Source organism: Pediculus humanus, genomic scaffold (assembly GCF_000006295.1).
Source record: "Pediculus humanus corporis 1103172108322 genomic scaffold, whole genome shotgun sequence".
Lineage (NCBI taxonomy): Eukaryota > Metazoa > Arthropoda > Insecta > Psocodea > Pediculidae > Pediculus > Pediculus humanus.
This window is the reverse complement of record NW_002987891.1, coordinates 1093798-1105036: the sequence shown is the minus strand read 5'-3', so window position 1 is coordinate 1105036 and position 11239 is coordinate 1093798. Positions and strand designations below refer to the sequence as shown.

General features: G+C 28.6%; 3 protein-coding genes across 3 annotated transcripts; all 3 read right to left on the bottom strand.

The window, feature by feature from the left end:
* Positions 1 to 826: 826 nt before the first annotated feature.
* Positions 827 to 3097, bottom strand: Phum_PHUM617490 (Hexokinase type, putative; the record flags this gene model as incomplete). Its single annotated transcript, XM_002433184.1, has 9 exons — positions 827 to 1252; positions 1337 to 1613; positions 1682 to 1837; positions 1906 to 2095; positions 2165 to 2267; positions 2339 to 2551; positions 2611 to 2753; positions 2829 to 2991; positions 3068 to 3097. The coding sequence occupies 9 exons, from the start codon at positions 3095 to 3097 to the stop codon at positions 827 to 829; spliced, it is 1701 nt and encodes a 566-aa protein (XP_002433229.1).
* A 1220-nt stretch (positions 3098 to 4317) lies between these two features.
* On the bottom strand, positions 4318 to 4958 carry Phum_PHUM617480 (U2 snRNP component IST3, putative; the record flags this gene model as incomplete). The annotated part of the gene is made up of 3 exons (XM_002433183.1): positions 4318 to 4516; positions 4588 to 4740; positions 4945 to 4958. 3 exons carry the CDS (start codon positions 4956 to 4958, stop codon positions 4318 to 4320), a joined length of 366 nt encoding a protein of 121 aa, XP_002433228.1.
* A 735-nt stretch (positions 4959 to 5693) lies between these two features.
* Positions 5694 to 7976, bottom strand: Phum_PHUM617470 (uncharacterized protein; the record flags this gene model as incomplete). The annotated part of the gene is made up of 8 exons (XM_002433182.1): positions 5694 to 5769; positions 6221 to 6313; positions 6355 to 6494; positions 6583 to 6855; positions 6946 to 7068; positions 7148 to 7290; positions 7373 to 7597; positions 7958 to 7976. 8 exons carry the CDS (start codon positions 7974 to 7976, stop codon positions 5694 to 5696), a joined length of 1092 nt encoding a protein of 363 aa, XP_002433227.1.
* Positions 7977 to 11239: the final 3263 nt, after the last annotated feature.

Genomic DNA, 11239 nt, shown 5'->3' with positions numbered 1-11239 from the left:
AATAAATATATATATATATATAAATAAATCTATTTAATAAAAAAAAAAATGTGTGCCACTCGTGTTATTATTATTATTATTAATTTTTTTTCTTTCTGTTGTTTTATTATTATTATTATTATCGTCGTCGTCGTCGTCGTCGTCATTAAAAAAAATATATATATAAATATTATTATTATTATTATTACGATTAAAATCTTTGGGAAACGTGTTTATAATAATAATGATAATCATTTATTGTTTTTTTTAAAAAATTTGTCAACCGTCGTAATTTATTATTATTATTATTATTAATTTAAAAAAAAAAAAATGAATAAGTCGATGAACGAATAACCGTCCAAAAAAAAAATGGAAAAGAAAATTTTTTTCTTTTCTGCTACCGGAAAACGAATAAAAATTAAAAAAAAAAGGAAACGCAAAACTATTTACCCCCCCCCCCACCACCACCGCCAAAAAAAAAAAATAAATAAATAAATAAATGGATTATGTTTTAAACTAGTGTGTAAAATTTTTTTCGTTTTGCTACGGTTAATTAATTAATGAACGTGTCAATAAGGAACTAATAATGATTAATGAAATTGCGACAAAAAAAAAATATAGGCATGCATTAAAATAAATATTATTATTATTATTATTTGTTGTTTTTTCTATGTTTCAATAAAATCGATAAATATACATTTTAATAAAATAAATAAATAAATAAAAATATTTAAATATTTTATTTATTGTTTTATTGTCTATTATTATTTATTTATTTACATACACTCTTTTTAAACAAGAAAAAAATTCCAATCGACTTCCTTTTCCGATGACGTCATCACCAACGTCATTTATATATTGAATTAATGAAATCGTTACCGAATAAAAATTCATTTCCGGTATTTGATAAAATCATTCGAGGGGTCGCCATAGATGGCGGTGATGTTTGTTTTGAATGTGGCGCTAGCATCGGACGTTTTTTTAATGAACTAATAATACCGTTACCGCCAACGATTTTTTTCCCATCGTCTTTTCCCGATCTTACTATCGCCTCCTCCCGAATTTTACACGAGTTTTTCTTTTTTATTTTATTTGAATCCACGCAATCGTCGCATGACGTCACAGGCACATCGAGTAAATTATATTTATTTTTATCGAAATGTGGTAAAACTCTATGTTTATCTTCAATTTTAATTAATCCATCTTTGTATATGTGAGCTATCAAACCCGCACCCGTACCGATATCGTCTTTTTCACATTTTCTTAAAAAAACCTGTTTGGAAAAAAAGGAAAATTTAAACGTTTTTCCTGTTGTCGTTTCCCCCTCCCTCCCTCCCCCCAACGTGAAAATACAAACTTTCGTCGTGGGTCTTTTCATAGCGTGAATTTTTTTCAATAGATAAGTTTCATAATTAGGAAAATCTTTTAAAAGCATTCCATCTCCTATAATTCTCACGTCTTTCATTTCCACTTTCGTTATGACCGCCGACAAACAAGTAGCCGCCAAATAAGCGGATCTTTTTGCCAAACATCTACATATGAATCTTATTTGGACGCAATCAGAATCGGAAACATTCGGATAACCCAAAGAATACAAAATGGATTTACAACGCAAATAATTATTTTCGTCATCCCTTAAACAAAAAAAACAATCGATTATCGATTATCGATCATCGATCGAATCATTCTCGACGTTACTAACATTTCCATGATTGCGAGATCCATGGTTTTCAAACTATCTTTCATGGATAAACCGGGACTTATGTAACCTTTTAACAGGACTCCCATTGAAACTAATTTATATATGCAAAGTCTTGCCAATTCTCCAAGATACGATGACGACATTAATTTCTCCAGTCTGAAATAAGCCAAAAAAAAAAAATTATTAACGAATTTTTTAAACCGGGGAGACTCGTGACTCCTCACGTGTTTTTTCCAGGATCGTTGGATGCTTCATCAACTTGTATGTCAAATTCAGATCTTATGTAATCTAAACTTCCATCATCTCCAAAATTTTTCAATCCAACATCTATGGCGGTTCGAGTTCTTAATCCATCTCCAGAATACGTCGTCATATTATCATATTTTTCTATGTATGTTATGTTCGTATTATCACCTATCGTCGATAAGAAAAATTTTGTGAGAAATTTATTTTCCCTCCCTCCCCCCGCCCCCCCTCACTTACCCAAAAACAAACCGATTCTTATCCAGGGATCTTTGTACAAACCGCACAAAAGACATGCAGTTCCGTTACTCACCATACTTATTAGATACATTTTCTTCGTGTACTGGAAAATTAAAAAAATTAAATAATTCCCTAGCTGGAATTTTGTTTTCCAGTACAAAATCATAATCGTACCTGATATTTTTTTAACGCTACTTTTAATTCCATGAAAAAATTTTCGTTACATTCGTTTTTTTGAAATTCATTGTTCCAGGATGTTATGAAACATTCTTGTAAATTATCTTGTTCCATCGGAAATGACGATGCTATGCCCAATATTAATTTTTTATCGTACGATTCGAAACCGGAAATGAAATTATTAACGCATTTCGCAACGTATTCAGCCGTCTGGAATCAAACGAACAAAAATTACTCCCCTTGGAAATATTATCATTATTATTATTTACCTTCGTGACGTCTTCGTTAGGTTTCGCATCTGGAAATTCGTATAATCTCGACGACGTTACATACGATCTATTTCCGTTTAATGACGTATGTACTAAACGAAATATCCTTCCGGAAAATTCCAAACCTATAAAAATCCCTTCTTCTAAAAAAAAAAAAAAAAGAAATTTATCGTTAACGGTCACATGATTCATTTTTTATCCATGATTTTATCCATTACCTGTTCCGTCTGGAAAATCGGTCACGTGAGTTAATTTACATTTTATCATTGAACTTTCACTGTATTCTGCTATTAAACTTTTCGATAAGGATTCGTAAAATTTTTTTAATATTACTTTTAATACTTGATCTTCAATAATTAAAGGTCGACATACTTTTATAACCTAAACAAACAATTACATCATATTTATTATTATTATCATTATCATTATTATGAATACAAGAGGTTTTAATTATTACATCGGGATATAAACGACTGATTATAACCATTTTATTCACTGGATAATTTTTACTTTTAAGTAGGCCAAAAAAAAAAATTTTTTTATTTATTTTTATATTTTATAATTTTGCAAATGATTTGTTTATTTTGTTTTTTTTTGTACAGTGGAAGCAGACAAGGTTTTTATGTATCGTTGTGTACTCACAATCATTGTGAGTTATCGTGGTCGGTGGCGAGAAAGTTTTACCGGAAATGACGTCATGGAGTAGGAAATGAAAAATCCGTTGAAATTCCTTTTATTGCGAAAGTTATTTATTAAAAAAAAGTTTTTTTTGTTTTTTTTGTTTTTTTTGTTACACTCGATCGTGTCGTCGTGATCGTTTGTGTCCATTTTTTTCTTTATCTCTATCTCGACTTCTTTCACGTCTGTCGTTTCTTCTGCTGTCACGTGGGCTTTTCGATCTATCTCTTTTCCAATGTTGCTGTAATTCTTTTCTACTCCCACTCGGCGAACTTTCTCTTTTTTTATGTTCTCTGCCGCCATCTTGATGATTCGAACGTTTCCTTTCTTTTTTTCTTTCAACATCAACATCGTTGCTCGTCGATTTTGATCTTTTCCTTTCTCTTTTATCAATCGATTGATTTTTCTTTTTTTCTTCTACTTTTTGTCTCCTCTTCAACTCCTCTTGAATTATTCTAGCTTCTCTTTTTAAATCTTCTATCGTTCTATTTTTTTTTTTTAATTTTTTTCTCTTCTCGTCTGAACTGCTTTCTGAAGAACTTCCAGAACTTGTACTCGAGTCTCTTTTATTTTTCTTTTGTATTTTGTTGTCTTTTTTTTCTTCGTCCGAAGAATCATCGCTAGAATCTTGTTTTTTTCTTTTACTCCTTTCTTTTTTTTTCTTTTTTTTATTCTTTTTAGAAACGTCATCCGAATCGTGATTTCTCTTGTGTTTTTTCTTCCTTTTTTTTTTACTTTTCTTTTTAATCGATTCATCAGAGTCACTCAAACTTTCAGAAGATGATGATGAGGATGATGAGGATGTTGATGATGATGATGATGATGATGATTTTTTCTCTTGTTTTATTTTTATTTTTATCTTTTCATCATCATCTTTTTCTTTTTTTATCGAATTTGAACTTGCTTCTAATGATTTTTCATCTGAAATGAAAATAAATTTAAAGTTCAAGCAGAAAGAAATAATGTGAAGCATTGTTCGACATTACAAAATCGCTGAGGTTTAAGAAATAACAAAAAATTTATGAGAATCTAACCTTTGTTATTTTTTGGTGGTTTATAATTTTCAACATGATCAACTCGAATGGTTCTTCCTAATATCTTAACACCATTTAAATTATCTACTGCTAAGTTTGTCGATCTCTGATCTTCATAACATAAAAAACAAAATCCTCTCGATTTCCCTGAATCTTTATCTCTTACTAAATTTATATTGACTGGTTCGCCAAACCTACACAACACATAATTCATTATTTAAAGTCAAAGTTTAACCATTTTATAAAAAAATTTATAATTACTTACTGTGAAAAAACACAAATGATGTCTCCTTCTGTTAAATCATATGGCAAACCTCCGACAAAAACCCAAGCACTATCTTTGTACTGTTCATGCCATGAAGTTTTGTATCTTCCTTTTAATTCTTCTTCGCTTAATTTTTTTATGTTTTTCACATTTCTAATAATAAAAAAAAACAAACATACATGATAAAGGATTGTATTCAAATCATCACATTAAATAATAAATAACAATCCTGACTTATTTTTCTAATTTCACTCTTTTCATTTGAGTTTACATGAATCAAACAAGTTTCTTACAGATTAATAACATTCATGATTTATTTCACAATACAAAAAATTTTAATGTAAATAAAATACCTACGTCATGGGATTCATTTTGATTATATCCTTATTATTATTAACTTATTAACTTTCAAAAAAAAAACATAAAGTTTGCTTATTAATAAATATTATTAATATAAGCATAAACTTTACCAGTAAAACAACTTCATGTTGAAATATTATGTAGTGTAACTAACAAAGCGTGAGTTACATCTTCTGCCACGACAAAAAAAAAATACGAGCCATTTTTTTCAAATTTAAATATATATCAAACGAAATTAAAACTTTTAAAATTAATTCATTACATTAAAAAAAAATTTTAATCGCCTTAGGATTCGTTTATGAATAAAAAAAAAAACGTTAATAAAATCAAAATGGCGTAGGTGGTGATGAAATTTTTCACGGAATTTTTTATTAATAAAAAAAAAAAACTCATTAAAATTTATTTAAATTCACACAATTATATTACATAAAACATAGCATAAAATCGGATGGATTTATTATTTATTTAAATATATATATATCTAAGAATAATAATAATAATAAAAAACGAAAAAAAAAATGTTTTAAATATATTTACAGCGAGAATAATAACATTAATATTAATTAATTATTTTTTTATTTTATATAAACATCGTAAATAATATCTTTCGAACGATAAAAAAAAAAAAACCTTTCCGAACACTAATTACCAATATTATTATTATCATTATCAACCTTATTTAAACGAAAAAAATTAATAAAACTCACGCAAAATTTTTATACGCGAATATATAGCAGGTAATATCATTAACAAGATAACCTAACTTCGTCGCGACATAAATTCAAAATGGCGTAAACGTAATTGATGACGTAATTATCAATTCTCGGAAACAAAATTCAAAACAAAAAAACCGTTACAACGATTTGAGCGCGCATAATAATATCTAACCTTAATAACTAATTAATTTTATTTTTTTTAAATTGAAATTTTCTTTTAATTAATAAATAAATAATAATAATGATTGATTGATTTGGCACAGGGATTTAAACGATAATAATAATGATAATAATTACAAATACGAATAATATTTTAAAAGTTTAAGAAACAAAAAAAAAAAAGAAAGCAGTTCGAAGGTGGTTTTATTTATCGTTAATATTAATTATTATTATCATTATCATAATATTAAATAATTTATAATGAAACGTTATTAATTGGCTACCATACGAACAACGATTAGGCAATATTATTAAATATATATAAAATTTTTTTTATTAAAAAAAAAAAAAATTTTTACTGTATCAATGGAGCATTTTGATTATCGCTAAAATCTAACGTGTAATAAACTTCCGTCGTGTCTAATGTTGGAAAACTTCTCGTTGGCATCGGCATTTGATCTTGAGGATAACCCAATAACGGTTTAACGGTTCTTTAAACAACAATCAAATTAAAAATTGTTTTATGAAATACTTAAAACAAACAAACAAACAAACAAACCTGGAATGCCTGGGTAAAACATCTAATTTTCTTATTTTACACGGGAGTAATGGCGTGGAATTAACAAAACACGTTTTGTATGATTCGTGTACTCGACAATGGCAAACAGCTACCTGTAAAAGTATAATTTAAAATAAAAATAAAAACGTCGTGGTAATAGAATTTGATAAAAAATAAAAGAAAGAAAGAAAAGAGATTAACCGTTAAAACGACGAGGAATAAAGCGCAGGAAAGAGTTCCGACAGCAATATATATGTTATGTAATTTGTCTAGACGAAATCCGAGGGGAATGTTTCTATTATCGTAAATTTCCTGCTGTTGTTCAATGTAAGATTTCGAACTCGATTCGATTTTATCAACGGATAATTCTTGGGAACATGTTTTACCGGAATAACCGGGACGGCAAGCGCAATAAAACGAATTAACGCTACTCCAACAAGTTCCGCCATGTTTACACGGATTGCTGCTGCAAACCTGTGTACGTGAAAAAAAAAAAACAAAATCCACATGTAATAAATTCTTTTTTTCTGTTTTCGTTTCCGGCGGAAAAAGAGTTTTACGTACCGCTTTTAAAGGTTCGTTGCATTGAGGTCCGGTGTAACCTTTTGGACATTCGCAACTGTAATTGTTACCCCTATCTTCGCAAATCCTACCCTCCGCACATGGTTGCGGATCGCATAAATCGACCTGGACGCAAAAACCCAAATTTTTATAATCTCCTGATAATTATTTTAAAATTGATCAGGTGGTATATAAAACCTCTTACTTTTATGTGACATCTTTTACCGTTGAAACCTCTTCCGCAAATGCATTGATATCCACCGATTTGATCGATGCATGTACCTCCATTTAAACATGGAGAAGATTCGCATTCGTTAAATTCGTATTCGCAATTTTCTCCAGCGAAACCTTTGAAAAAAAAATTAAAATTTTTTATTTCCGGTTTTGAAAAAAAATTTTTTTTTTTTTTATTCCTTTTCCTGTGAGTTACCTGGACGGCAAAAACATTTATATCCGTCAGGTTGAGAAACGCAAATCCCATGTTTACATGGAGATTCTGAACAAAGATCCGACGGATGTTGGCATCTATCACCTGAATATCCGGTTTGACAATCGCATTTAAATTCCGTTTGATTACTGGAACATTTACCACCGTTTTCGCACGGTGATGATTCGCACGGATCAGTTCTTTCTTCGCATGTTTTACCCGTGAAACCTGATGACGAATTACCATCACCACCACCATCGTCAGCACCACCGTCAGCACCATCAGCAGCAGAATGAAAATAATAAAAACAAAAAAAAAAAACAAAAAAATTTAATAATAAATCAAAGAAAAAAAAAAACAAAAAAAAATTTTTTTTGTTTTGTTTCGGGTCTCTGAAAGTATATATAATAAATCAAAATTTGTGTAAAAAGATAAATTAAAAAGTTTTCTCTCTCTCTCTCTCTCACACTGTTTGTTTTTTCATCCTCTATCTCCCTCTCTCACTTTCTCTCCCCCTCACCGTTTCTTTTTCCCTCATCCTCTCTTTTTCTCGTTTTCTCTATCATTTTCCTTTTTCTTTTCTCTTACTGTTGTTCTTTTCACTCATTCATTCTCTCTTTCACCCTCTCTTTCTTTCTCTCTCTCTCCCTCTCTTTCTCTATCATTTCTTTTTCTCTTTCTCTCTCTCTCTCTTTCCCAATTTTTTTTTGATCCTTTCCTTTTCATTCCTTTTTTTTCCCTCTCTCTCTCTCTCTCTCTCCATTTTTTTTCATCATCTTCTACATCTATTTTTCATTTTTCATTTCGTCACTTACAATAATAATATTAAGAATAATAATAATAATAATTGTTATTAAAATACTGCAAAGGAATAAAATTTTTCATTAAAAATGTGAAAATTATTATTATTATTTTTTTTCATTTGAAAAAGGAAAATTAAATTCGTGACCTCCTTATTTAAGAAAAAAAAAACGATACGACAGACGACGACAAAGATAATTGAAAAAAAAAATCAAAGGAAAAAAAGGAAAAAGTTACAAAAAGGAATAAACAGTGTAAAAAAAAAAACCACGAAAGGAAGGGGGGAAATGGGGGAGAGAGAGAGAGAGCGGGGCATAATGATAATCATTTAAAAAATCACAAAAGTTTTTTCCTCAAAAAAAAAATTATCGGAAAAAAATGAAAAAGAAAAAAAATTCAATGGAAAGAAAAAAAAGGAAAGAAAAAAATTTTTTTTTATTCATTTGAACGAGTGTTAACAATGCGAAAAAAAATTTTTTTCTTTTTTTTTTTTAAACGCAAAAGAGGAAAATTTAAAAAATTTAAAAAAAAAAAAAAATATAACAAAGGAAAATTAATTAAACAAAAAATAATAATAATAATAATGATAATAAAAATAATAAAACTGGAGTAAAAAAAATTTTTTTTTCCGTTTTTGAAAATGAAAATGCAAACGGAAAATTTAATTTTAATGATGATAATAATAATTTATTGTTTCTTTTCTTTTTTTTTTCATCGTCGATTGAAAATTGTTTAAATAATGATAATGATGATGATGATGATGAGAACGAAGATGATTATAATAATAATAATGATAAAAAAATTTTTATCAAAAAAAAAAAAAATCTGGAATCTCTACGTGTTCTACGAACGAAAAAGAAGAAGAAAAAGAAGGAGATGGAAAACGTGAGTGTGTACGTGCGTGTGTGCGTGCGCGTGTATGTGGGTGTGCACGTGTGTGCGTGCGTGTTCGAAATATTTGTTTCCAGTAATGAAAATCGAAGAAAATAAAAATTCATTTGTGACTTGAATACATAAAGAACAAGACGAAATGAAATGAAAAAAAAAAAAAAAAACGCGAAGGGGGAGGGAGGAAGAGAGAGAGAGGGGGGGAAAAACGTGGTAATAGAATATAAAAAAATTGAAATGATACCGGAAGGAAATGTGGAGGAATAATAATAATAATAATAATATTAATAATAATAAAACAAATTACGAGGAAAAAAAATTTTTCCAGACGTTTTTTTTTTTTTTTATATATTTTGTACCGAATGGGAAAAAATTTATAATAATTATTATTATTATTTCAAATTTAATTAAATGATCGAATGATTGATTGATTGATCACGTTAATAAAAAAAAAAAGTCTATCGTGAATTTGTACGACAAAAAAAAATGAACTACATCCTCCTCGTTTTTAAAAAAATTTTTTATTTATCCCTTTTCCCTTTTACACCTTTCCTCCTCCCCACTTACCCCCAACCTCCTCCCCTTCCCTCCCCCCTCACGTAATTTTTCCATAAAAATTTTTCCCTGGAACGAACAAAAAAAAAAAATTTTAAATAACCTTAAGGAAAATCAAAAATTAATTTTTTTTTACCTTATTTACATTTCAACGAAACAAATTAAATTAAAAAAATTTCTTCTATCTTCCCTTTCCTCTTACCTCTCTCCTACACCCCTCCCTACCTTCCTCTCTCCTTCCACCTTTGTCCAATTTGCCTTTTCCTTCCCCCACCCCACCCCTACGAATCTCATCTTTTTCATTTTAATTTCAGTTTTTTTTTCTTCACGTTTTTCATAAATAAATAATTTTTGTAAAAATAAAAAAAAAAATTTTTTTCGTGTTTCGAGTTTCGAGAGTTAAAAATCGATTCGAGAAATATCGAAACGTAAAACTCCTTTTTCTATAACGATATTTAAATTCGTTATAACAATAATAATGATAATAATTATAAAAACATCCTCGAGTCAAACGAAACATACCGTGACAAATTTACAAAATTTTATTTCAAACTTTTTATTATTATTATTATTATCATCATTATCATCATCGTCATTATTTTCGTAGTCCTTGTCGTCGTCGTACAACGGCGTTTCCGGTCGAGCGATTATATAAAAAAAAAAAAAATTAAAAACGGCTCTGGGATTATATTCACACTCTAAAAATAATTCGTCCGTTCCAGTTTTTGTACGAACGTCAAAAAATGATGATAATGATGATAATAATGATGATGATAATGATGATGATGATGATGATGATGATGATGATAATGATGATGATGATGATGATGATGATAATGATGATGATATAAGAATTTCGTTAAAAATTTATTTATTTATTTAGTTAGGATAAAAAAAATAATAATAATAAAAACACCGGAAGTAAACGATTATCCTTTTTTTTCTCTCTTTCTCTCCCCTTTTCTCTCTCTCTCCCCAACATTTTATTCCTTTTTATTCCCTTAATCACTTCCGGTTTTTGTACGTTTATACCTTTTTTTTCTCCTCCGTTTTTTTTAGCAAATGGTTAATATAACATTTGAAAATCTCCAGGAAAGGAAAAAAAAAGGAAAATTAGAATACGTAATCATTTGTAACGAAAAAAAAAAAATTCGGGATATTAATTCGCCTCTTTTTTCCCCTTTTTTTCCTTTTTTCCTTTTTTTAGCAAAGGAAAATTTACAAAAAAAAAAAATGGAAATAAATTTACGTCACATATTAAAAAAAAACTTTTTCCTTTGCTTTTGTACGTCACACATTCGGTCGGTTTTTGAACCTTTTTTTTTTTTTAATAATGTTTTTACTTTTCCGACACCTACGTCATCACCTACGTCACCACCACCGGAAACGTAAATTATGGAAATTTTCTTTTTTTTTTTTTTGTCTTTTTTCTATCCCCGATTATTACACATAATCCTTTCGTTAATCCTTTTTTTTATTACGTAATAAAAAATCGTGATTTGATATTATTATTATTATTACTTTTTAATCCCGACAAGTTTTCTTTTTCCTGTTTATTCCAGATTTCTATCCCGATCCCTCAGAAATAAATACCTAATGAATGAATAACCTAAATAGTAACGATTT